General features: G+C 55.1%; 1 protein-coding gene across 3 annotated transcripts in view; it reads left to right on the forward strand.

Moving 5' to 3' along the window:
* The window catches only part of PCDH1 (protocadherin 1), a 47,179-nt gene extending 39,386 nt beyond the window's left edge, over positions 1 to 7,793 (forward strand). For 2 of the 3 annotated variants that reach the window (XM_048960944.1, XM_048960943.1), the window contains one exon: positions 7,224 to 7,793. In XM_048960944.1, coding sequence (XP_048816901.1) covers positions 7,224 to 7,609 — 386 coding nt within the window. In that variant the 3' untranslated portion in view covers positions 7,610 to 7,793. Of the gene's footprint in view, positions 1 to 5,855; positions 5,898 to 7,223 lie in introns of all 3 variants that reach the window. The other variant, XM_048960945.1, reaches the window with a different exon arrangement.
* Positions 7,794 to 22,348: the final 14,555 nt, after the last annotated feature.

Here is a 22,348-nt window from a genome sequence, read left to right on the forward strand (position 1 = left end):
CCAGAAGGGGAGGAACAGGCAGCCTGCAGCGACAGGGGCAGATGAACCAGCTGGGGACGTTGCATCCCACCTCCCAAAGGTATTGCAGCAGCTGGTGCTCACCTGACCAGCGACCCAGCCAGGAGATACGGGGGCATGTAGGGAGGTGTGGGAGGACACTGGCTATGGCACTGTTTGGTTTGGGTACTGCAGGGCTCCCTGACCCTCCTGGAGGTTATTTGGTGGGTATCTGTTGTTTGCAGGTGCTGTGAGAAGTTCTTGGTAGGGGAAAGGACAGTTGGGGCAATATAGGCAGTAAGGCTTTGTACCATAGGTAGACTTGACACTGTGCCTTATCATAGAATCATAGACTGATGAAAGTTGGAAAAGACCACAGAGATCATGTAGTCCAACCCCAACCCACCCCCACCATGCCCGTGAACCGCATCCCTCGATGCCACATCTACTCATCTCCTGAACATTCCCAGGGATGGTGACCCCACCACCTCCCTGGGCAGCCTGTGCCAACGCATCTCAGCTCTGTTGGAGAATAAATTATTCTTAATAGCAATCCAAATCTCCCCTGGTGCAACTTATGGCTGTTTACCTCTTGCCCTACACATAGCATCAGTGAGGACTGCTCAGTAATGCCCACTGCTTGAGTCTGCTTTCAGTTGCTGCAAGTTTTGGCCAAGTTTAAGCGCAAGGAAACAATTTTTCATGGTGGGCATCTGCCGCTTACCAAACATTTTGAAAAGTGTCGGTGAAATCTGTCCAGATAGCTCATTTCCAAGAGGAGGTAAGGAAGGAAATGGCTGGTTTTGCTCACTGGTAAAGGAATTCCCCTGCCCCCAGCCCCATGCTTTGAAGACGCAATTTGCTGTGATCTCCTGACCCTTTCATTGTGCCTTCTTTGCTTTCTGCAGCCCATAAGGTGGAGTTCCAATGGCAGAGCCTCTCCCTCCAGCCCAAACCTGGTGCACCACCGAGGTGTCCCCATCCTCTTTACAGGAGGACCCCGCAAAAGAGGAACGTTTTCCACCAGACAGTGCCTCTGGTCTGCATCACAAAGCAGATTTGTAAGAAGTGAATTAAAACTGCAGGGACAATCCTAATTTTGGCATTTTCTAACCTTTGAACCCCCATAATCCTATTAAGGTAGTTCTTAACGTAATTATTCTGTAATTTAATGTAATAATTCTGCTTTTTATAGTCCCACAAAGGTTGAAGCCCTGTGGTGCCAGGGCAGGAGATCATCCAAGCAGCACCGCAAGCACAGACTTTGTGACAGGGGATGAGATTTTCTTCCCTGGGTATTACAGGGATTGCAGATGGTGATTTTGGAGGTCTTCCCCTGAGCTGCAGCTGTCGGTTTGGATGCTCCCAGTGCCGGTGGTGCGAATCTCACCCTGTTGCCGTGGCAATGTCTGTGGGCTGCGGGCTGCAGGCACAGCAGCAGTGGGAGGTGGCCCTGAAGCTCCAGCAGCAAAGGGAGGGGATGGGAGATGCGCCCCAGGGACCGAGGTGCAGAGTGGTGACAGAACGGTTCAGCATTCTGCTACCTGTGCTGGTGATGCTAGGGCTGGTGGGTGCATCTGTCCCCATTAGTGACACACTGGTTCTGCTGTGATACCCTTGGAGGGATCTGGGAAGTCATTTGCTTCAGCTCTGCAGCTCGTATGTGCTGATGTAATGCACTACAGGGGCCACGGTTTGTTCCATGTGTGCATCTGGGTGCTGACAAGCCGTTGCATTCAGAGCAAGCTGCACTGGTGCTTAGCCACCATTATTCAGCATTCGGGCAATGCTGCAGGGTCTGGGGGAGATGGCTGTGTGCCATCTAGCTGCTGTGTGCGCTCTAGCTGCTGACTTGCGTGCCTAGAAGAAACCCATCTATGTGCTGGCATCAGAGCTGCAGCTCTCTCAGTATTTATTGAGAGCACTGGCGTTGCTTGCTATGGCCTGGGAGCATTAGGTGCGGTGTTGAGCTGCAGCAACCACCGGATGGGCACCACCGGGTCACTCTCAGATACCAGGAGCCATCTGTTTGCGTGTGCCACAATGGTGTTAAGTTTGGAAAGCCATCTGCCTGGGTGATGCCGTGCTAGAATCAGTCCCCAAAGCCGTCTGTCTGGGTGTTGTAGTGCGAGGAATGGTCCTGCAAACCGTCTGCCCGGGTGCTGTGGGGACAGCATTAGCTCAGTCCAGGAAAATAGGGGCTGACGTGGTCAGTGCGGAGCGCTCTGCTGCTGCTCTCAGCTTCTGATATTTCTCTGCTCATCGATCTTTGGAGCATCGCTGTGGAAACAGGCACAGCTCCAGCAGCGTTCCCCCAGGCCTGGAAAGTGAAATCAGGATTGTGCTGGTGCTGCCCCAGAGGCAGAGGGCTTCTGGTGGTGGCCATGTGCTGTGTGGGAACTGGGGATGAGGAGGGATGGGTGTGGGCTGCAGGAGGGGAGTGTGATGCTGCAGCCCCCCATATCTAGAGGATGAGCATCCAGTTGTCATGCTCCCATAAAGGAGATCTGGGGTCTGCACTTTGCAGCAGAGCAGGTCAGGGCTCTGCAGCCACCTCCCAGATCCCAAAAGCCCTCTGAAGGGGAAGGGGAAATGGAAGGAGCCCTCGAGTTCCCTGCTTCAAAAGGATCACATGCAGAGCCAAATAGGGCAGGAAGCAGGGGATGGGCTGCTGAGCACTTGCTGCTCCAGTGGTGCAGGGGAGAGGCACAGAGAAGGCTGAGACGAGAGTGGGAAGGGGCCCGTACAAAGATATGAAGATATGGGGCTGCTGCTGTATAAAAACTGGATTTCTGGGTGCACTATCCAACTAGACGCACTGAGAGGGAGCGAGGAAGCGGGAGCAGAGCATGAAGCAGCACTGCAGGAGAGAGATACCTGGGGGGAACAGTGCTGTGAAACATGGTACCTGCAGGACGTGGCAGTGCCTGGAGGGAGGAGAGCAGCAGGGGGTACCTGGAGGAGTGGCAGCGCAGAACATGGCACCTGGAGGACGTGGCACTGCGGGGAATCGGTACCTATAGGCAGCAGCGCAGTGGGGAACGGTGCTCACTGGGAACGGCGCCGTGGGGGGACGGCACCTGGAGAGAGCATCGCCACGGGGCACAGCACCTGTGGGGAGCAGTGCTGTGGGGAGCCACGCTGCTGGGGAGCGGTACCTGGAGAGAGAGGAAGAGAATGGGAGCTGGCAGCAGGACGGCAGTGTGGAATGGGGAGATGGGGAGAGCGCTGTGGGTGGTGGTGCCAATGGGTGTGAGAGCTCCAGGTGGAAAACTCGAGGAAGTGATGGTGCTGCAATGGCTCTGGTGAGCTGAGGTGAAGCGGGGGAATGGTGTTGGTAAGAGGGAGCTGTTGGGAAGAGCAGCACCAGGGATCAGGAGATCCCACGGGATGTGGGCGGGGACGGTGGTGCTGTTGGAATGGGATGCCATGGAAGGTCATCACTGTAAGGGATGTCCCAGCAGTGGTCAGCAGAGCCTTGAGGGCTTAGTGCAAGACAAGCGGTGTTTTCATGTGTCTGCACCAGGGAACAGAGATGGTAAAGCTGCCAACGTCCTGCTTAGCCAAAGGAAAGCTGCGTGGAAAGAAATTCTTGGGTCAGGTGTAGTGCTGCTGGGCTCTGAGCAGGAGCGGCTGGCTGAGTTAGATGCTGATGTTCTCTGTGCCATCAGGTGGGGAAGATGACTCTTTGCAATGTAACGCTTCAGGAACGCATCCTGCTTTGCCTCCAAGCGACTCCCCGCATCTCTGCAGCCCTGAGCCTCCCTGCTCCCTCCTTGCATGCTGTGCTTCCTTCTTCTTCCTCCAGGCTTCTTTGCACCCTCTGCTGTGCCCTGCTGCCTCGTACCCTCAGTCCCATGTTCCTCCATCCCAGAGATGCTCCTCTGCATCCTCTCACCCCCAAACTCACAGCCACATGTGCTGTAGCACCCCTGCTTTCCCAGCCCTGCACACCACGCTCTTGGTGATGATGTCTGATGTGAATGGAAGAAGCAAATCAGACCATGAACACTGGAGATGGTGGCACAAAACCATGCTCCAGGCCGGCTCTCAGCATTTGTTGAAGATACTTGGCTTATGGTGGGCGAGGGACCCCCAGCCCATTTACTGCAGGAGATGGAAGTGCTGCTGAGTGATGCTGCCTGCTTTTGTCTCCTCCCTAATGGTACTCAAGTGCACTGCTGAAATCCCCCACGAAGAGCAATAAAACTACTAGAAGAGTCCTTGCGAGAGGGAAACAGAGAGATAATTAGCAGCAGCACCAATATGTGCCTCTTCCCAAAGGAGACTGCCCGGCACAGCCTCCTGCACAAAGAGCAGAGGTGCCCTGGATGCTGCAGAGCAGGGCTGCGGGAGGAAGCTTCCCCTCCTCCAGGAGGGGCCAGGACCCAGGCGCATCTCTGAATGCATCCCCCATAAAGGCCCTTTTCATCTGAAAAGTTCAAAGGGATGCGACTTTTACTGCCCCGGCTCATTCCTATGCAATGAGGCTGAGCAGCCCCCAGGCAGCCAGAGACAGCCAAGCAATAGAAAGGGAGAAGCCAGCGGGTGCGGATGCCCCGTCAAGCACGCATCCCTCCAGGCATGGAGATGCTGATAGAGGGGTAGGCTGACCCTCTGGGGTGCAGTGAGCAGGCTGTGGGAAATGGTGTCTGCCTGGACACCGTGGCCAGAACTGGCCCTTTGTGGGCAGAGTTCTCACTGCTGCTTACCCCTAAAGAGTTGTGCTTGCCCGTGGTGGCACATTGAACTCCAGCCCACCGGCATGTGCTGAGAATTAGGCCGTGGGGTCGTGTTTGCAGTAAATTGTGGCTATTCAGGAATTGCACCCTGCCCGTTCCCGGGCTCTGGAAGCAGAGCTGGTTGTGCTTGCGGCACATAATGCGCTCCTTTAGCGGGAGAGCACTGATGCCAGCATCTCACTGCAAGAGACAGCACTGGAAAATGGCTTTCATGCCAGAAATTAACAATGGGAAAAGCAGAATAAAAGATCCTGAACACCGAGTTCCTGCTTGACCCTGTGATTTCTCAGCTGCTATTGGCGCGAGGAAATCTCCATGGCTTGCTTTGATGGAGAGGTGGCATTATTTCTGTCCCATGGCAGACCACCTTCCCTTGGAGCTGGAGCATCCCATGACATGAAAGAGCAGCACCAAGCCCTTCAGAAAGTGGGAATGGTGAGGACTTGTCCCACTTGTGTACTGGGAAAGGAGATGAGAGGTGTTGCTTGTGCAGAAGTGAAAGACAGCACAACATGGCCTTGGTCCAACCAACCAGTGGCCATCCTGTTAGTACTGAGAGGTGAGAACAGGGTTTGATTATTTCTATCTGCAGCTCAGAGAAATAATTGAGGCAGCTCTGCACTTGCCCAGGGAGTGGGAAAACATTTTGTCCATGGCTCTTAGAACAATCCCAAAGACCACAGGCAAGCACAGCTCTCACAGTGACACTTGTGGGCTCTTTGTCCCCTCCGATGCTTGGTCCCTGGCTTTTGCACCCTGCACCGTGAGCATGGCTGTCCCCTGTGCATGGGTTCTTCCATGTGTGCCCATCCACAGTGCCAAATGTCCACATAAACCCACCCCAGTGGGTTGTGTCCATGTGTGTGCACATCACCGCAAGCCAGGTGGCCTCGAGCTCTGCGAGTCAGCTGGGAGGTGAGGATGAGGATGGAGAAACACAGCGGCGGCCAAGCAGCTTTGGGAGGCTGGAACCTGAAGGCAGCGGGTGCCATGAGGACATTTGGGGGCTTGCTGCAATGCAATGGGGAGGGGAGCAGGAGGATCCTAGGGTGGGTGTTTGGAGGCTGGGGCTGTGCACTGATATGACCCTCTCGTCCTTTTTCTGCTCCTCATTAGAGTCCCCTGAGCGGAGCAGGCTGTGAAGGGGTCTGCACGGAGGTATGTCCTTGGGGCTGCTGCCAGGATATCGCAGCCAACGTGTGCACCAGGGGATGGGAGAGTTTGGGTTGCAGTGGGTGTTTTTTTAGGGCAAGACATGCTCCCACACTGGTTTGTTGCTTACTATGCCTCTCTCCCATGCCCATCCTGTTAGCTCTCACGTTTGACCCTTTCTACCCATTCCCAGCATCGTAAGAGCTTTCTCCCACAGAGACCTCAGTGTTGCTGGTGCATGAAAGCTGTGCGGGGTGACTTGGGATCACCCATGATCTTAAGCCCTGAGTTGGTGGCAGGAGGGACATGCTGGCAGAGGCGAAGTCTCAGCATAGCATGAAAGGCTCCAATTTGCTTCTTGCCAGGGCTGTAGGTCCCTTCAACCTCGTAGTATGAGCAACAGTATAAGCCCTGACCTGCCAGCAGGTGCCAAAGGCAGTGATGTGTCCCAGGCAGTGACAGGGAGCTGTGTTATGCCCAAGCGGGGCAGATAGCAAGAGATGGCTCATGCCTGGAACAGGTCTTGTAAGTATTATATAGGAATGGTGGGAATTCCAAGCCGGGGCCTCTGAAGACTCTTAGCAAGAGCAGCAAGGCCTGGAAACCTCTGGCATAGTGGACACAAGGCAATGACCTGGTGCTGTTGATGGCCAGAACTTCCCACAAGCAGATCTGATGCCTTGGTATATCTGGAGGTCTGGAAAGGTGTTTGGTACACAGAGCAGTTTGGATGCTTCTGGGACAGGGATTCGTGGGTGTCTGACTTCTCTGGGGGTTGGTGTTGGATTGCCCAGCTGTGCTTTGCTCAGGTCTCAAACTGTGAGAGACTGGAAGTTGGCTGAGGACCTCTAGCTAGGCTTGGAAAGGAACCTCCAGTGGGTCCTTGGAACGCCTGGTGATGAGCAGAGCTGGTGCTCAGGAAATCTGGATTTACTCAGGGCAGTGAAAAGCCCAGCAAGTTTGGGGCACTTCTTTAAGGACTCCTGATTGCATGGCACGGGACGTCCGATGGGGCTGGGCCAAGGGGTTCATGACTCCTAGGGTGGGCTCAGTGAGCTGTGCTGCATTATGATCCCACCTGCACCCACTGCAGGGTGCTTGTCCTCAGGGACACGGCTGTTGGGAATTATGAGCTCTCTGCTTACATTTTTCATGTCCATGTGTTCAAATGTCCCCTTTGCATCTGCTCCTCTTCCCAAAGGAGAATCAGAATTCCTACCTGGTCAGCTCTGGGGAGAAGGTCCCTACCATGGGGGCTGTACTCCAGCCTCATCCAATCAACCCACTGGGCTTGTCCATGCCTAACAATGCCTCTTGCTTGCTTCTCTGCAGATCTCCGTCCCCTGCCTGATGTAGCCATGACTGGGACCTGTACCCGGGAGTGCACGGAGTTCGGCCACTCCGACACCTGCTGGATGCCCGGCCAATCCTCCCCCAGCCGCAGGCCCAAGAACGCCCTCAAACTCTCCACTTTTGTGCCTTACCAAGACAGAGGGAGTCAAGAGCAAGTCGGGAATGGCAGCCCCAGACTCTCAGAAGAGCGCAGCACCAAAATGGCCAACCTCCGCCTGCTCCCCACGTACAGTGCCTTCTCCAATAGTAGCCATGAGACCTGCAAGGACTCTCCCATGGAGGAAATTCCTCTCACCCAGACCTCGGACTTCCAGCCAGCCACCACCCCCTCATCCCAGACCACCAAGAGGGAGATCTACCTGTGAGGCTGGCCCGAGGGGCCAGGAGCAGACATGCTTCTAAGGCCAGCGTCCTGGAAACATTTGAAACTTGGTTGCTTTATGGGCTCCTGCGGCCAGTTCTGCTCTGGGTGGTGGTGGAGGTGCCCAGGGTCTTCGAGGACAGCAGGCAGGGCGAGGCAGGGATGGAAGGAGCGCCTTTAAAACCCATTCCTTGGGGCGGGTGGGAGGGGTGAAGGCATCTGACTCCCAGTTTCCCAGCACTTGCAGATGCGTGTCTCCGAACTGTGTGGTCGGGGAGGCTGGGCAGGCTCCTGGTGCGGAGGGCATGGCTGGAGAGGAGGGCTGACGTACCAAAGGTCCACGTAGAGCTGGTGGAGTCCCTGGGGCATGAGACGAGGGTGTCCCCGCGCACAGGGAGCGAGCTGCCTGGCTCTTTGTTGTAGACTCCTGTAAATACGAACCTTAGGAATGACATTCAAGTCCTGCCTGATTGAAACTTTTTATTGTCCTTGAAACAAAAGACGTTTAAACAAACACATACCCACACACACAAACCCAATCCACAGGGAGCAAGTTCCAGATTTCAATGGTTTGCTGTGTGGAAGAGCCCGCGGGAGCGCAGCGTCCGGCCCACACTCATGTTCTATATTGTAAATAGAGTTATGACCAGTCCCTGAAACAGCAGCTGGGGAGCTGGAGGAGAGGGCAGCCCTTGCCGGACTTTAGGGACTCAGCTATTTGTCAGTTTGGATCTCTTTTGGAACGTTGTCACTGTGCCCACAAGCTGCAGGGTCCCTAGGGACTGCCCGGTGCCATAGGCAAGGGCTGTGCCAGGGGGGTCTCTGGTGTCCCAGTGCCCGATGGCAGGAGAAGGGATGAGGACATCCCCAGGCAAGGGACCGGCTGGGTCCGGAGAAGCCCTCAGTCCCACTCTGCTGGCAGGGGGTCGTCGTCAGCTGCAGCACCTCAACCCCTCGCCTGGTGCCTCCGCTGGGAAAGGGGCTGCTGATGGGGCCGGCTGTGCCATGCCTTCGACCTCCGTCCTGTCCGCCTGTAAGCCACCATTGCCTTCGTCAGGAGGAGCGTTGTCTCAGGGTCACGCCGGGGGCTGCCGAGCCCCTGCCTGCTGGAGTCCCACCGCCCTTAGGCCCCAGGGCCACTCTCACGGGCTCCAGCTTTCTCTTCCATTGCCCAGTCCCTGCTGCCCCGGCCCCCTCTCAGGGGTGACACCGTGCAGGCAGTGGGGACGGCGCTCCTGGAGATGTGTACATCGCAGAGGGGATGCCCAGGTGCCCTCCTGAGCATCTCTGTCTGCTTTTCGGGGGGACCCTGGCAGAAGGAGTCTGGGGGACTCACACCTCATTCCCGGGTCATCCTCCCTGGCTCCTCCCTCCCTGCTGGGATGTGGGGACAGGCTGTGCTGCACCCTAGTTCTTCCCATACTCGCGCATCGCATCAGTCGTCTTCATCTCTGGGATCTTCCTTAGGGAGCGAGGCCAGTGGTAGCTGCAGGATGCTTTCCCCCGGTCTGCACATGGGGAGAGCCTGGGGCTCTTCTTGCCAACAGCCCGACCAGCACAGGGTGCCCGCAGGACCCTCTGCCCACCTCCCCCCAGCAGCCCCTCTGAGCAGCTCCTCTCCCTTTGCTTTGGCGGTGCCAACTCCTGGTGCCCTGCATGGACACGGTGCCCTAGCCGTGCTCCCCACCTGCCCCAGCACCTCAGGGTGCCAATGGGGGGCAGGACCCCCCTCCTGGCCCCTGCTGCTGCTCCTCACCCAGTGTGGGGTGGGTGTGTGGCTCCGGGGGATGTCCCGCTGGTGGTGCCCGCTCTGCCGGCGGGGCCTCGTTCTCCTGGCCTGGCTGCCTGAGCAGGTCATGCTCCTGAACTTGTTTTTAATTGTAGCTCTGTAGTTTCAGGGCCTAACTGGGCAGAATGTGCAATTTGGCCACGCTGGCCAAGATCTCTGACTCCACTGCCAACTCGACTGCTCACACCTCCCCGTGGCTCTGGCCGTGTCCGGTGCCCCTCCTGGGGACCCCCCTGGCAGAGTCAGATCTGAGGGGTGCTTGTCCAAGAGCAGCTTTCCCAGGCTACTGCCTGCGGATAGGCTCCCTTCCTTCCACTCGGGGTCACCAGAAGGATCCTGATGCTCCAAGCAGTGTGGCTGGGGTGGCTGTCTTGTCTCGTGGAGCACCTGGCGATGTTCTCAGTGCAAGCGTGTTGCAAACTGGGGAGAAGTGTAGAGGAGATGGGTCCCCAGGGAACTCAGAGGGGTGGAAAGGATGGGTAATGCAGGAACGGGGCTATTGGGATTGGAACCGCTGGGATGGGTTCTGTGGGTTTGGGTACCAAGGGGGTGGATATTATGTGGATGGGCATCACGGGGATGAGTGCCATGAGGATGGGAGCCATAAAGATAGGTGCCATTGAGATGGGAGCCATAGGGATGGGTGTCATTGAGATGGGAGCCATGGGGATGGGAACCATTGGGATGGGTTCTGCAAAGACGGGTACCACTGGGATGAATGCCATTGGGAAGAAGATACAGGGGGATTATGCGTCTCCTTTGGGGATGCTCAGAGGGTTGGTGGGGCTGGGTTTTTGAATGCAAGCACAGTGGGGAGAAGGGATGGGTGTCTTGGAGGGTGAGGGTAAGGATGGGTGTATAGTGAGGAAAAGGAAGGACAGAGCGAATGGGTCCTCCATAGGGTGCCAAGGCTGGCAATGGGTCCCTTGGGAGGAGAAAACCCTGGGCATTTGTACTAGGAGAAGGGACAATGGGAATGAAAGTTGGTATCACTGGGGACCAGGCCTGAGGGTGGGGAAAAAGAAGAGGTGCTGTTGGTAAGAAGCTCATTTGCACAATTATAAGCCAGAAGGATAAAGCCTCCGTGCACGTGGGGGGATACTCCCCACGAGCTCCAGTCTAGACAAGCACAGGGAAGAGGAGAGGGTGGGACGCCTCTGTAGGGGGCTAACCGCATCTCACACTGCACTAGGACAAGCCAGGGGTAAAACCAAAGGTGGGAGCCAGGGAGCAGGCGGGCTGCGTGGGAAGGATCTAAGCGACCCCTTTGTAGCTCTTCAGTGTTGGTTCTATTTATACGAGATTTCATTTCCTTGCTTGTGATGCCTTGTTTTTTGTACAGTTTTATGTACATGCAGGTGTAGCTTTTCTAAAGGAGAAATCCTATGGCAGAGTAAAGTACCCAACTATTTTTCAGATGGTGACCTATGTCTAAGGCAATGCCTCTTGCTAAGGTTGTATTGCTCTCAATGTGTAATGCATTTCCCTGTGCGGGGAAGGCTTTCGGCCTTGGGCTTGGTTTTCCCCGGGCGCTGTGAGCACAATTGATTCCCTTGTAACTCTTTCTGTTCAGAGCAGTAAGCATGACACCGTCGTGATCCCCTTTCCGTTCTCTCCTGTTCTGTTTGTTTGCTGAGCTGTCAGATGACCAACTCCATTGTAATTAGCCCTTCCTAAAGCTTTACAATAAAAGTGTGAAAACCCGGGTGCTGTGCCTGGTGTCTCCTTCCCACATCTCACATCCCACAGCAGAAAACACACACAGACAGCGAGGAGCCTCCGCCACTGCTCATCCGAGCCCATTTCTCACCCCTCGCCCTCTCCTCTACCACACAGCATTTCCTATAGGTTCTTTAGCTCTGTTGATAACATCTGGGCCATCTCACAGCAGGAGTGGTGGCTGGGTTTCCCTGCCTGCCCCTGTGCAGAAATCCATGAGGCTCGTTGCAGAGGGTGCCATGCACAGCTCTTTGCTGAGCTGCAGGGCTGGGGTTTTCCATGGCATGAAGACCCAGCTTAGGAGCCACTGACAGTGTCCCTGGGATGGAAGAGCTTCCAAATGGAGGTGATTGTTTGCACAGCAGTGATTTATGGACCTCTCTTCTACTATCTCCACCCACTCTGAGTTCTTCTATTGACCATGCACGGGGGATGCGGTGCTGCTCACCCCAAGGGGCCATGGCCAAGCTGCGCTTGGGATAGGGTGGAGGGGTGGGGATCATGGCACCAGGGCCACATCTCCAGGTGCCAGAACCCCACAGCTAGCACAGGGGCAGGCAGCAAGAAAACTCCCAGAGCTGTCAGCACTCATCCACCCCCAGGTTACAGGGGACCACCACAGGGCACTTTCTAAGCAGAGTCCCGATCCCAGGCCATCTCTGTCCCCCTGGCTTTTTACTGTGCCATTGCTCCTTATGTTCCCTTCTCCTTCCATTAAGCCCAGGCTGTGCAGCCCCCTTTTCTTTCAGCATAGAACCTCCTGCACTCCCTCCTGTCTTCTCTTTCCTTACCACACCCCCGCCTCTCTCCCTGCACCCATCCATGCAGCAAACCTTCCTCACCCCCTCAGCACAGCCCTGAGCATCCACACCACTACAGCTGCTCTGGAAACTGTTTGGTTTCCATGGCAGCCACTATCGATCAGCGGGGTGGGAGGGGATGCTGCTGGGAGGATGCTGCTGCCGCCCTGCATGCCTGGGGCTGGCACACAGGGCTCCGTATCGCCTGTAGAGTGGGTTTGGAGAGCCTGGGCAGCCCCATATTGGGAGGGTTGATCCCAGAGTGGTCCCACATGGCTGGGAATCATGAGGATCCAAAATGGAGATGAGTGACAAAATCACGGTGTTCTTGTTGGGTCCACAAGCGTTGCTCCAGGCTAAAGAGGGGTGGAAGTGGGGAAGGACCTCCTGCCTGCTGCCTGGTGGCCTCTCCTGGCTGGGAACATCCAAAAAAGAGGCAGTGCTGCCAGACTGGGACAGCATGGGAAGGGGACTGTGCGCTGCATGAGCTTTGGTCTGACTCAGGTTCTCCAGCTCATCTGCTGCAAAAGGCTCCTCGCCTCAATGCACTGCAGGGCCTGAGTGTGCTCTGGGAAGGTGCCAGGCCAGGAACTTGTGTTTTTGATGGAAATCTCTATTCTGCCATCCCCTGAGGGCCCCACCTTGCAGCTTCAGCTGTGCAGCGCTGACAGATTCATCCCCAATGCTCACAGGCTAGCACAGATGAGGTCTGGGATCTTTCTGGCTTTGCCTGAGTGCAGCAGCACCATCTTCCTAATGGAGACTGCCTCTCCCAGGGCTCTCTCCCAGCAGGGCTCTGCTTAGTAAAATCATTGTGAAGTTTAAATCGATGTTGTCAGTAAGCAGAGGAGATTGTGTTTACTTGGTTCCCTGACTCAGTTCTTCCCTTCTGGCATTCCTGCAAGCCTGAAACGGGGAATTGGGTGAAAATCGCAGAACTGCCTCATCCATTTTCCCTGAACCTTTAAAGAAATACAGTGATACTGGGGTAGCAGACCCAGCGGGAGGGCGAAGGGAGTCAGCAGAGCTCTGCACAGACCTGGACGAGGTGGCCAGATGAGATCTCCCATTGTGGTGACTTGCTGAGGTGAGTGATGCGCTGGCAGAGCACTCGCTCCAGCTGTGGCTGCAGGTGTACAGCAGTAGGGGAGTCTGGGGTAGTTGGCAGCAACTGAGGAGCTGTTCCCATCCCTCTGGCGGGGGATGTGTTGTATGCCACAATGTCCATATGCTCCTGAGGGACCGCAGAGCAGGAATGCTCATGGGGAGGACAGTGATGGTCTTCACCCCCTAAATCAACAGTGAGGAAGAAGATCAGGAGCTGGGGAAGCTCAAATCCTCCTTCTCTGTTGGCTGCAGGGAGGTGGTGGCCACTGTGCTCATCCTTCCGTGTACCACCATAAAGAGGATGAGTAAGGCCACAAATCCCATTCCTGCCTGTGTCGGCGCAGCCCCAACAACAGGCTGGGTGTTGTGCTGCAGAGAAGCCCCTGTAATCGCCTGCAGGATGATTGGGATTTGTAAGCAGTAGGGGGTGGAGGGGCCCTACCTGGCTGGCGCTGTGATGGAGGGGATTTAGAAGATTTGAGGCAGCACAGCCCCCTCAGCGGGAGGCTCTCAAGCTGGATCCCCAGCAGAGCATGCAGCTCTGCTTATTCCCTGAGGCAGACTGACAGTGAGAGGGCTGGGGTGCCAGCGGGAGAGCAGGAGCCTGTGCTCCCTGAGAGAAAGGAATTGGCACCCTCCAGTAATGGGGGAGAAGAGCAGCTCTGCAGCCACACACTTGACTCCCAGCAGCTCTACCAGCTCTGCGCCCCTTGTACCTTTCCCATCCGCATCCCCTCCCTTTGTTGCAGATCCTGCAGCTGCTGGATTTCCCCATCACCACAGCAGGAGTTGCAGGCACCGTGTTTCCTCCCCTCCAGGAGTGCCCTCTCCCCCATCTGCCCATGCAGCAGAACCACTCTTAACAATGGGGTTTGGGATAAACAGCCCTAATGGGATCAGTGCAAATGGAGCTGCGCTCTGCTCCACGTTCCCTTGCCAAGCAGATTTCTCCATCCCCACCTATCAGCTCCAGCTCCAGCACTTCTCACACAGGGCAGCTCCCCCTTCTCACTGTCCTGGTGCAGCAGTTATTGGTGTTCCTCAGCTCTCTCTCTCCACCCTGATCTCATTACAGGCAGCCGCTGGCTGTCGAAGAGCCCACTTTTACTCTGTGAAGCAGCCCCAAATCCATAAATCACCAGGTTGGCCTCTGGAGAAAAGAAGGTGTTTTTTTTTTTTCCTCTCTTTTCAGGAGGCTTTAAAGGAGAGGTTTTCAGTGTTAGGGTGGACTCCAAAACCCTCCTCCTGCCTCTCTTCTCACAGCTGCAGTGCTGCAGGGATGCTTGAGAGCCCTGCGATGCCTTTCAGCTGATTTTCCCTTCTCCTGCCCTACTAAATAATCCCCGCTCAGAGGAAGGCTTCTTTCCAGGCTCAGGATGGTTATTCCAAGACCATACAAACCCAGGACAGTCCTTCATCTCATTGTTCATCAGGAAATGTCTAATAAAGGTCACCTTACCGTGCCCGCACTCTAAACACCTCATCCCGACGTGGATCCCATGCAACCACTTCCACTTTGCCTCTCTGCAGCAAAAATCAAAGCAAGAGGAAAGCTTTGCAGGGAACAAATGGCTGCAAGCATTCAGCTACAAGCTGGGAAGGTGCAAAGTGCTGGGGTTGGAGGGAAAGGACTGGAGATCCTGCAGATGTCTGACCTGGGGCTGAAGCTCTCCATTGTATCACACAGGGGAAGGTGCTGGTGGCACCACGTTCCTGTGTTACTGCTGCAGCCACCTCCAGGTGCAGCTGGGATGCTCGGTGGTACCTCTCAAAGCCCACCAGATGGGCTGGCACCTTTCCACTCTGCCCAGTGGAGGAGGTCTGCCATGGCACAGCTCCCTCACCAAATGCTTACCCAAACTTCTGTCTGCACCACCTGCTCCCAAATGGAATGAGGAGGGTGGGGAGAGCTGCTGTTTCCAAAGAGAGGAGAAACCATCTTCTCCTGCTTCACAACCTGCTGAACTGTGCTTATGGCTCCAATTTGCAGGAGATAAAAGGAAAATTAAATGCATTTTCTTGTTCCAGAGCTATGCGTCCATCCCAAGGCGATGCTGGCACATACTCCATCAATGAAGGCTGAGCACACCACAGACAGCATTCAAACTCTTTGCAGATGTCACCCCTCAATCTCCCTTTGGGACAGGGTGACATTCCAAATTAGGCTCAGCATCCCACCTTCCCGAGCCAAAATGAGAGGGAGGACAGGCTTGCACCCCACCATGGGGCTGAGCTTGGTGATTCAGCCCTGCCCTGCCTGGGACTGCACACAGGGGGTTTTCCAGAGCTGGACGTAGGTGGTAGAAGGGGGACGCTTCTCTGGGAGCATCTTCTGCTCCCCTAGCAGCAATCATGCAATCAATGCTCAGCAGAGAGAGCACTGCCCTGCAGAGGCAGCTCACAGTGGTGTGTACACCTCGAAGCAGGAGGGGGTCCCAGCAAGGCAGTGCTGTGTTGTGCATGGGGATACATATTTGTGGGGGGCTCAGGGCACATCATCGTGTGTCCCTGCATGCGCCAACTGAGCTGACACACAGCCACGGGCAGGTGTGTGTGTTGTGTTTGGCCGGGGGTGCCTATTATTCTTTATTAGTTTTCCTGTCTGTCTGACATATTCTTTATCACTCTGTCTCAATCTTTCACTCGCCCTCCTCTCCTCCCTCAATCATCCTCGATTAGTTTTTCTGTCGGCCTCCCCTCCCCATATCCCTCATCAGGCACTCGTCCTCTCCCTCCCCCACTCCTCCTCTCCCCACATCTCCCTTCTGTGCCATTTCCCTCCCTCCTGTTTCCTCTCCCCCAGCAGCCCGGAGCCCTCTTGGCTCTTTTCCAGGAGCTGGTGGCTTCTCCTCTGTGCGTTCCTTCTCCATCCCCTTTGCTGCCCCAGTTGTGGGCACTGGGGATTTTCCTTGCTGCCAGCAGCAGCCTGGGGATGCTGAGAGCCTCCGGTCCCCCCGCGGCACGGATGCTGCTCTGCTGCTGAATTGGTTGCAAATTAAGTCCCTGGCTGGAAGCAGCTCAGGATACAATATCTCCTTCCATAGGGAACGGGCCCCCTTGGATGTCGCCTGCTTCCCCCATCCCTCCTCCATCCACCTCTCTGCCTCCTCCAGCAAAGAAAGCTCTCAGCCCCGGCCCTGTATCTCTTCTGGGCTGGCAGTGTCCATCCCCAAACAGGCTGATGCTGCGGGGCTGTGAGCATGAAGGCAGCTTGCCAGTCACCAGAAGAGGTCCTGGCAGACAGCCCTGGGCCAATTCACAAGCCTTGATTGCCTCTTATCCCACTCTGTGCCTCCATCTGCATGCACCTACAGTCACCAAGCAGGAGTTTGGGAGCTCAGAATAGGGGATGGCTGCAGGGAAGAATGGGGCTGCATGGCCAGGAATGATGGAGACCACATGGAGAGATGTGGGTAACCCATCCCAGGAGGCAGTCAAGGCCTGGTTGAATGGGGCCCTGTGCAGCCTCATCTGGAGTTGGCAACTCTGCCCACAGCAGGGGATTGAAATTGGATGATCTGTAAGATCTCTTCTAACCAAACCCATTCTACACTGGGAAATGCATCAAGGCACAGGGGAGCATGTGATGGGGTCAGCATAGCAGGGATGGATATTCTCAGAGTACTTTTGGGTGAGGGCAGGGTTTGGGAGGACACATACCCTCCATCCCACAGTAGAGAAAGCACAGATATTTTGCCACATCTCCCTCCCTTTGGAGGTCAGAAGGAGAAAATCTAGTGTGCATTTGGGCTCAGGTGAAGGGCCCAGGCACCTGAAGCCAGTGATGCACACAGCCTGATGGCAGCTCAACATGGACATTGGCATGGTTGTAAGAAGTGGGTTTGGGCATGGGCATAGGTATGGGCATGGGTGGGGTGTGGATGTGGGTATGGACTTGGGCATGGAAGAGACCTTCCTCTGAGCCTAGAGGATGACCATTCCTGTACCATCCAACCCCATCCCTTGTTCACTCTGCACTGCAGGGAAGCCCTTCCACAACACAGCAACTCCTCTTGATGAGAAGCTGTGCCACTGCCCAGCCCTGCAGCTGCTCTCCTGCTGCCCACAGCAGCACAAGAGCCCATTCTGGGGCTAGCAATGGCTGCTCAGCAGTCGGGAAGCCACATCAACCGAGAGGCCTCACTAGCACTCATCAGAGCCCGGCAGCCCTGGCCGCAGCATCTTGGTAGAGAGGTGCTGCAGGAGGCGATCGGCCCCGCGCTGCATCCGATGCGGATGCTGATGGATGTGACAGGAGCAGGGGTTGCCAGGAGACAGCATCCTCCTCCTCGGGCGCTGCACAGCCAACGCGGCTCCGCGCCAGTGACGTGATGCTCCTGCGGCACCGCTCATTGCCGGGCTGTGCTGTCTCTCCCAGCCAGACACACTGGGGAAAAAAGCTTCGCAGGCATCCTTCCCTAGACTGCACCCCTCTTTGGGTGCAGCCAGCAGGTGCTCGTGCAGAGCAACCTCATGGCACCGAAGCGTTCCCACTCCCAGCTCCGTGTGTCCCCATGCATGGGGACCATCATGGATTTTGCCTGCAGGCAAACAGTGCGGACCTTCTCTCTTTGCTCAGATATGCAGGGATGGGGGGATGGGGAGGTGGATGGCCACTCGCCCACACCAAGGTTGGTTGAATAAATATCTGGCTACAAATTATCTGCTGATCTAATAAAAAAGATATTACCTACCTCTACAAACCTAGTTTCAAATTATTCCTTCTGCTCTGCTCAGTAGCCTACTGGGAGATCACTGGCAGGTTAATTTGCTATTGAACGGGTCCCAACTGGAATTAGCACTTCAGCCTGCCTCTGCTCTCGCCTGACGGTTAATGAAAGCCGCTGTTATTCACTCCTGGTGCTGGACTTTATGTGCTGCACCGCGTTTCAAGGGTGTGAAAGAGCTGACCGGGGTATTTTTGTTGGGCTGGTGAGGTATTCAATGCTCGCAAGACCCAGAAGGTGCTGAGATAGAAAATAAACTGCCATTTGTATGCTTTTACATGAGAACTTGGCGTGTTCTTAACAAAAGTGGCCTTTATCTGGGGACTGTCATTTTGATTATTTTATATCCGTGCAGTGCCCCAGAGGTGTGCGCGGAAAATGAAAGCAGATAAAGAGCCCGAGCCAGGCAGCGCTGTGCCGGCGGCGGGAGCGAAGCAGCATGGGCACTGCAGGGCTCTGGCGCAGGTGGGGACCCTCATTGTGCACCCGAAGCTGTGCCCTCAGTGCCACCAGGATGAGGGTGGCCCCTGGGTGAGGGGGGACAGCTGTGGACTTTCTGCAGAAGGTTGTTCCCCGTATCTCCTAGCCTAGCATGTACACCACCAGGCACTGTGTCTTGTAGGCTTCGTGCCACGCTGGGGCTCAACCCCCAGTGAGCTGCTGGATGGGCTCAGCCAGATCCTGCCCCCCCTTGTCGCTCGCTGCCAACCCAAGCCTCCTCCGTAATTTCTTCCTCCCTTTGCGTTTGTACCCCTCAGGCATTCAGAGACAGCAATCCGGCTGCTGCCTGCGTGATGGATGGCCCAGGCCAGATGGATTGAGTTCATTTAATCTCTTCCAGAATCCCATCCTTCAGTCCCTTCAGCCCTTCCCCAGTGTCTCCCAACACAGTGACACCAGCACCCCAGGACTCCGCTCCTCTGACACCTTCTGTCCCTGACACCTTCACCCCAGGCTCTGCTTCTGCAAGGGTCCATTCATTGCCACTGTGTTTGCTCTCTGCAAAATTTGGGCCGAAATCTGTGCTCTGAGCCAAAGCCCGGAGATGTTTCTGGTAACTGCAGAGCAAGATCTCAAGCTGTGAGGAGGAGGGACAGAGCTGGGCTGGCTCTTCTGCAGGGACCATGGGTGCAGGTGATGGAGCAAGGACCCATCCTGCTGCTACACGTGAAGGCTTCTGGAGCCCCTCCTCTATCTCTGTGCAATGAGACATTGTGTCCAGCAGACCTAGAATTCTGTGCTTTCATCCCAGAATTGATTGTTGCTGGCACTTGTTTTTTAATCTGCTGCGCTAGCTGATCAGGATCTCCATTTGGCAACATGTGCCAGCACCACGGGCACAGCAGCTAGATGAACATGGGAACAAAACCATCCCTGAGCACCATGCAGGGCTCCTTGCTTGCTGGGTAGACAGCTGAGGGTTGGGCTGTGGGGCAGAAGTGGGCACACAGCGCCCCAGCATCACACTTTTGTTCCTTTCCAGAAGTCTCCCTGGCCATCGGCCCTATTGTTGGACTGAAGATGGAGCCGTGAAGTTATCGCTGCTGGGATCGCTGCCTATTCATGCAGGCTGGTATACTTCCCTTTTCCAAATCCTCTGGTAATTTCCTGCTTTTCTGTAACTTCAACAACTCTATTGTCAGGCACCGCTTTATTTCATAAGCTCAGTCCCACCCGCTCTGCACTGAGTGCCCCCAGCCCCACTGATCCGTGCGGGTTCACGCTGCCTGCACTCAGGAATCACACACGACAAGTCTTTCTTTGTTTCCTTATTGTTTGAGGGTGCTCCTTAGATTATTTTACTTTATTTTGGTGAAAGGCTGGTTTCAGAGCTCCGTGCAGCACTTCAGCCATTTGAGTCATCATTAATTTAATCTTCTTCCTAATTTATTAACGGCCCTTACTTTCTTCCTTGTATTTGAAGCTTGCCTGGTATGGTCGCTAAAGCCATCTATCTCCCTTTTACCTCTCTGGCAGTTTCATCACTCTGCCCTTCCTCCTGCAGTCACCCCGGGCCTGTCACATTCCACCCCATAGACCATGAGGGGCTTCTCAGCCTGCTGCCAGTGGGGACCTGCAGGGCCACCTGCCCCATGTCGTTCAGTGTCAGAGCCCCCAAGACCCTCTCTGCTGCTTACCGAGCCTCAGCATCACCTCCCTGCTTCTTCCCATGCTGCCAAGGCAGCCTCGGACTCAGAGGAGGTGTGCTGTGCTCCATGGGCAGGACCCAGAGCTGCCAGCACACAATGGCCACACTTAATAAATGGAGCAAACTGATGAGCAAACAGCACTTCAGGAGCAGGAGGAAAGTGTCGAGCCCAAGCTGTGACAGCAAATATATTAGGCTTAATCCATCCCTGGATGAAGTCCCCTGTGTGGCCGGGGTCACAGTGGCTGCAGATCCTTCCGAAATGCTGCAATGGAAGGACCCAAGAGGTTCTGGCACACGCTGAGCTATTGCCAAAGAGCCAGGAGAAGGATGGGTGGCATTTGCTGGGGGTGGCCTCGATGGGGACAGCACCACTGGGGACATGGGCAGCCCACTGCATGGCACTGCCCCAGTGCTGCCTGCACCCACATCCCACCACTCTTCACTCCTCCTGGGCTGTGCTCCTGCACCCCCAACCCAGCCCCAGCACCGGGGACCCACAGCTCAGCACTGCAGGGTGAGCTACAGAGCCGTGCTGCCACAGCACATGCTGAGAATGTCATTGCTTTTCTTTTTCTCCTTCATTTGCAAATGAAACAGACCCATCAAATTCTGATTTTTTTATATGTGTTTTTTTTTTCTTTTTTTTAGAAATGAAGTTCTGGAAGGATTTCCTTTGGATCAGAGTAAATGTTCAGTGTCAGTAAAGCCGAAATATTCCACTGCAATTTGGGCTTTTTCAAACAGAAGTAGACAGAACTCTGAAATTAAATTTGTTCCTAAATGTCATTTTAAACAAAGACAGAAATTCTTTAGCTTGGAAATGTTGAAACAGACATTTGGATAGCACAGGTATAGTTAATCTTATTAAAATAAAATAAGATGCAAATAGACATTTTTATTTTTTTTTCCCTATTGATTTGATCAAAGCCAAAGGAAAAAAAAAAAAAAGCCAAATTTTGCTGTTTTTACCATTTTGCACCTTGTGCTCCAAGCAGATGATGGGACCCTCACACTGTGCTGGGGGCACCTGCTGAGAGCACCCTATTGAAGCCCCTTTGAGGTGCACCCAGAGCATCACCCTGTGGGTGCAGCAGCTCCGTGTGGGCATCACATGATGTGCTGCTAAAGCACCCCAAAAATCCATCCCACTCCCAAAGAATACGAAGTGCCTTTTTGGGGGGCAGTTCATTTTAGCGCAAAATCGAGTTAGGAGGAAAAAAAAATATATCGTATAATGGGCTGGAAACTGTCAGAGCACAAATTGTGTTCCAGGCTTGCTTGAAATGGGCAAAATGGAGTCTGGCTGGCAGCAGCTGGGGCTCCTCCGCCCTGTTATTTGCTGGGGATTGTTTCTGAGCTCTCCCTGTGCTGCAGCTGCCCTCCGTCCTGCTGCACGTGTCCCTGTGCGTGGCAGCTCCTTGCCTCCGCTGTACCCGCTGCTGTGCTGTGCAGGTCCCTGCCTGCCCCACCTGGACCTCCCTTTGGCCACCTGGGTCATCTTCCCCACACAAAATCCCCACACCTCCAACCTTCCTCCTCCAGGCTCCCCAGCTTTGTTATCTGTTCAGCTACTTGGAATACCTTTACTCAAAGTATTAGCCCAGTGCGTTCAACGGCGTGGTTATTTCACTGCCCACCATGGAGCACTTCAGTAAGTTGAAGAAACACGAGCTCCTATTCCCAAATCTCCCCATGGAAAAGGAAAAAAAAATAACCAAAAAGGAGAAGGGATGAGCATGGGGTCTCCTGGTAGGGACCCCCAAGGCTCAACACCCTTCTTCCCAGCCGTGGCAGTGCAGGCAGGGCCCTCCTGGCTGCGTTCCCTCAGAGCTCAGCTCTGGCTGCAGCGTGGAGCCCGGCCAACGCCAGCGTGGCAAAGCGTCCATTCATCTCTTCGGATGGATAAAAGCAGAAATCAGTGGCGCTTGGACTGGAATGCCCCGTGGTTGCCTGACAGCAGAAGCCAAGCTCCGATATGGTCACACAAGCAGCGAGCAGACAATGAGAAGATCTAATTATAGAGAGGAGGAAAAGCAGCCATCTAACCGAGCAAGATTTCTTATTTCTAACGGCAGGCTCGGAGTGGGAGGCAGAAGGACAAAGGAAACAGGAAAACGCTGCTCTGGGCTGACTCACGGCTCACTTGACCCCAAGGAAAAAATGTCCCCGTCTGCTGGAGTGAGCACACACCGTGATGACAGGCAGGTGTCACAGCAGTGCAGTGCGTGTCCCAGCACCGCTGACCCTGCTCTGCGCCAGCAGCCTTGGCCAGTTCAGCACTGTGTTGGCACCTTGTATGGCATCAGTTTGTATTTGGTTCCTTGGAAAGGGTGGGCTCTGTGGGCTTTAAGGGCCCTATCATGCCCATTCCTGGGTGCTGTGCCCCATGTGGAGGCAGCCCTGTGCCATGGGGTGCAAGTGATGGGGACAGCCCTGATGGGATCAGGCT

Source organism: Lagopus muta, chromosome 14 (genome assembly GCF_023343835.1).
Source record: "Lagopus muta isolate bLagMut1 chromosome 14, bLagMut1 primary, whole genome shotgun sequence".
Taxonomy (NCBI): domain Eukaryota; kingdom Metazoa; phylum Chordata; class Aves; order Galliformes; family Phasianidae; genus Lagopus; species Lagopus muta.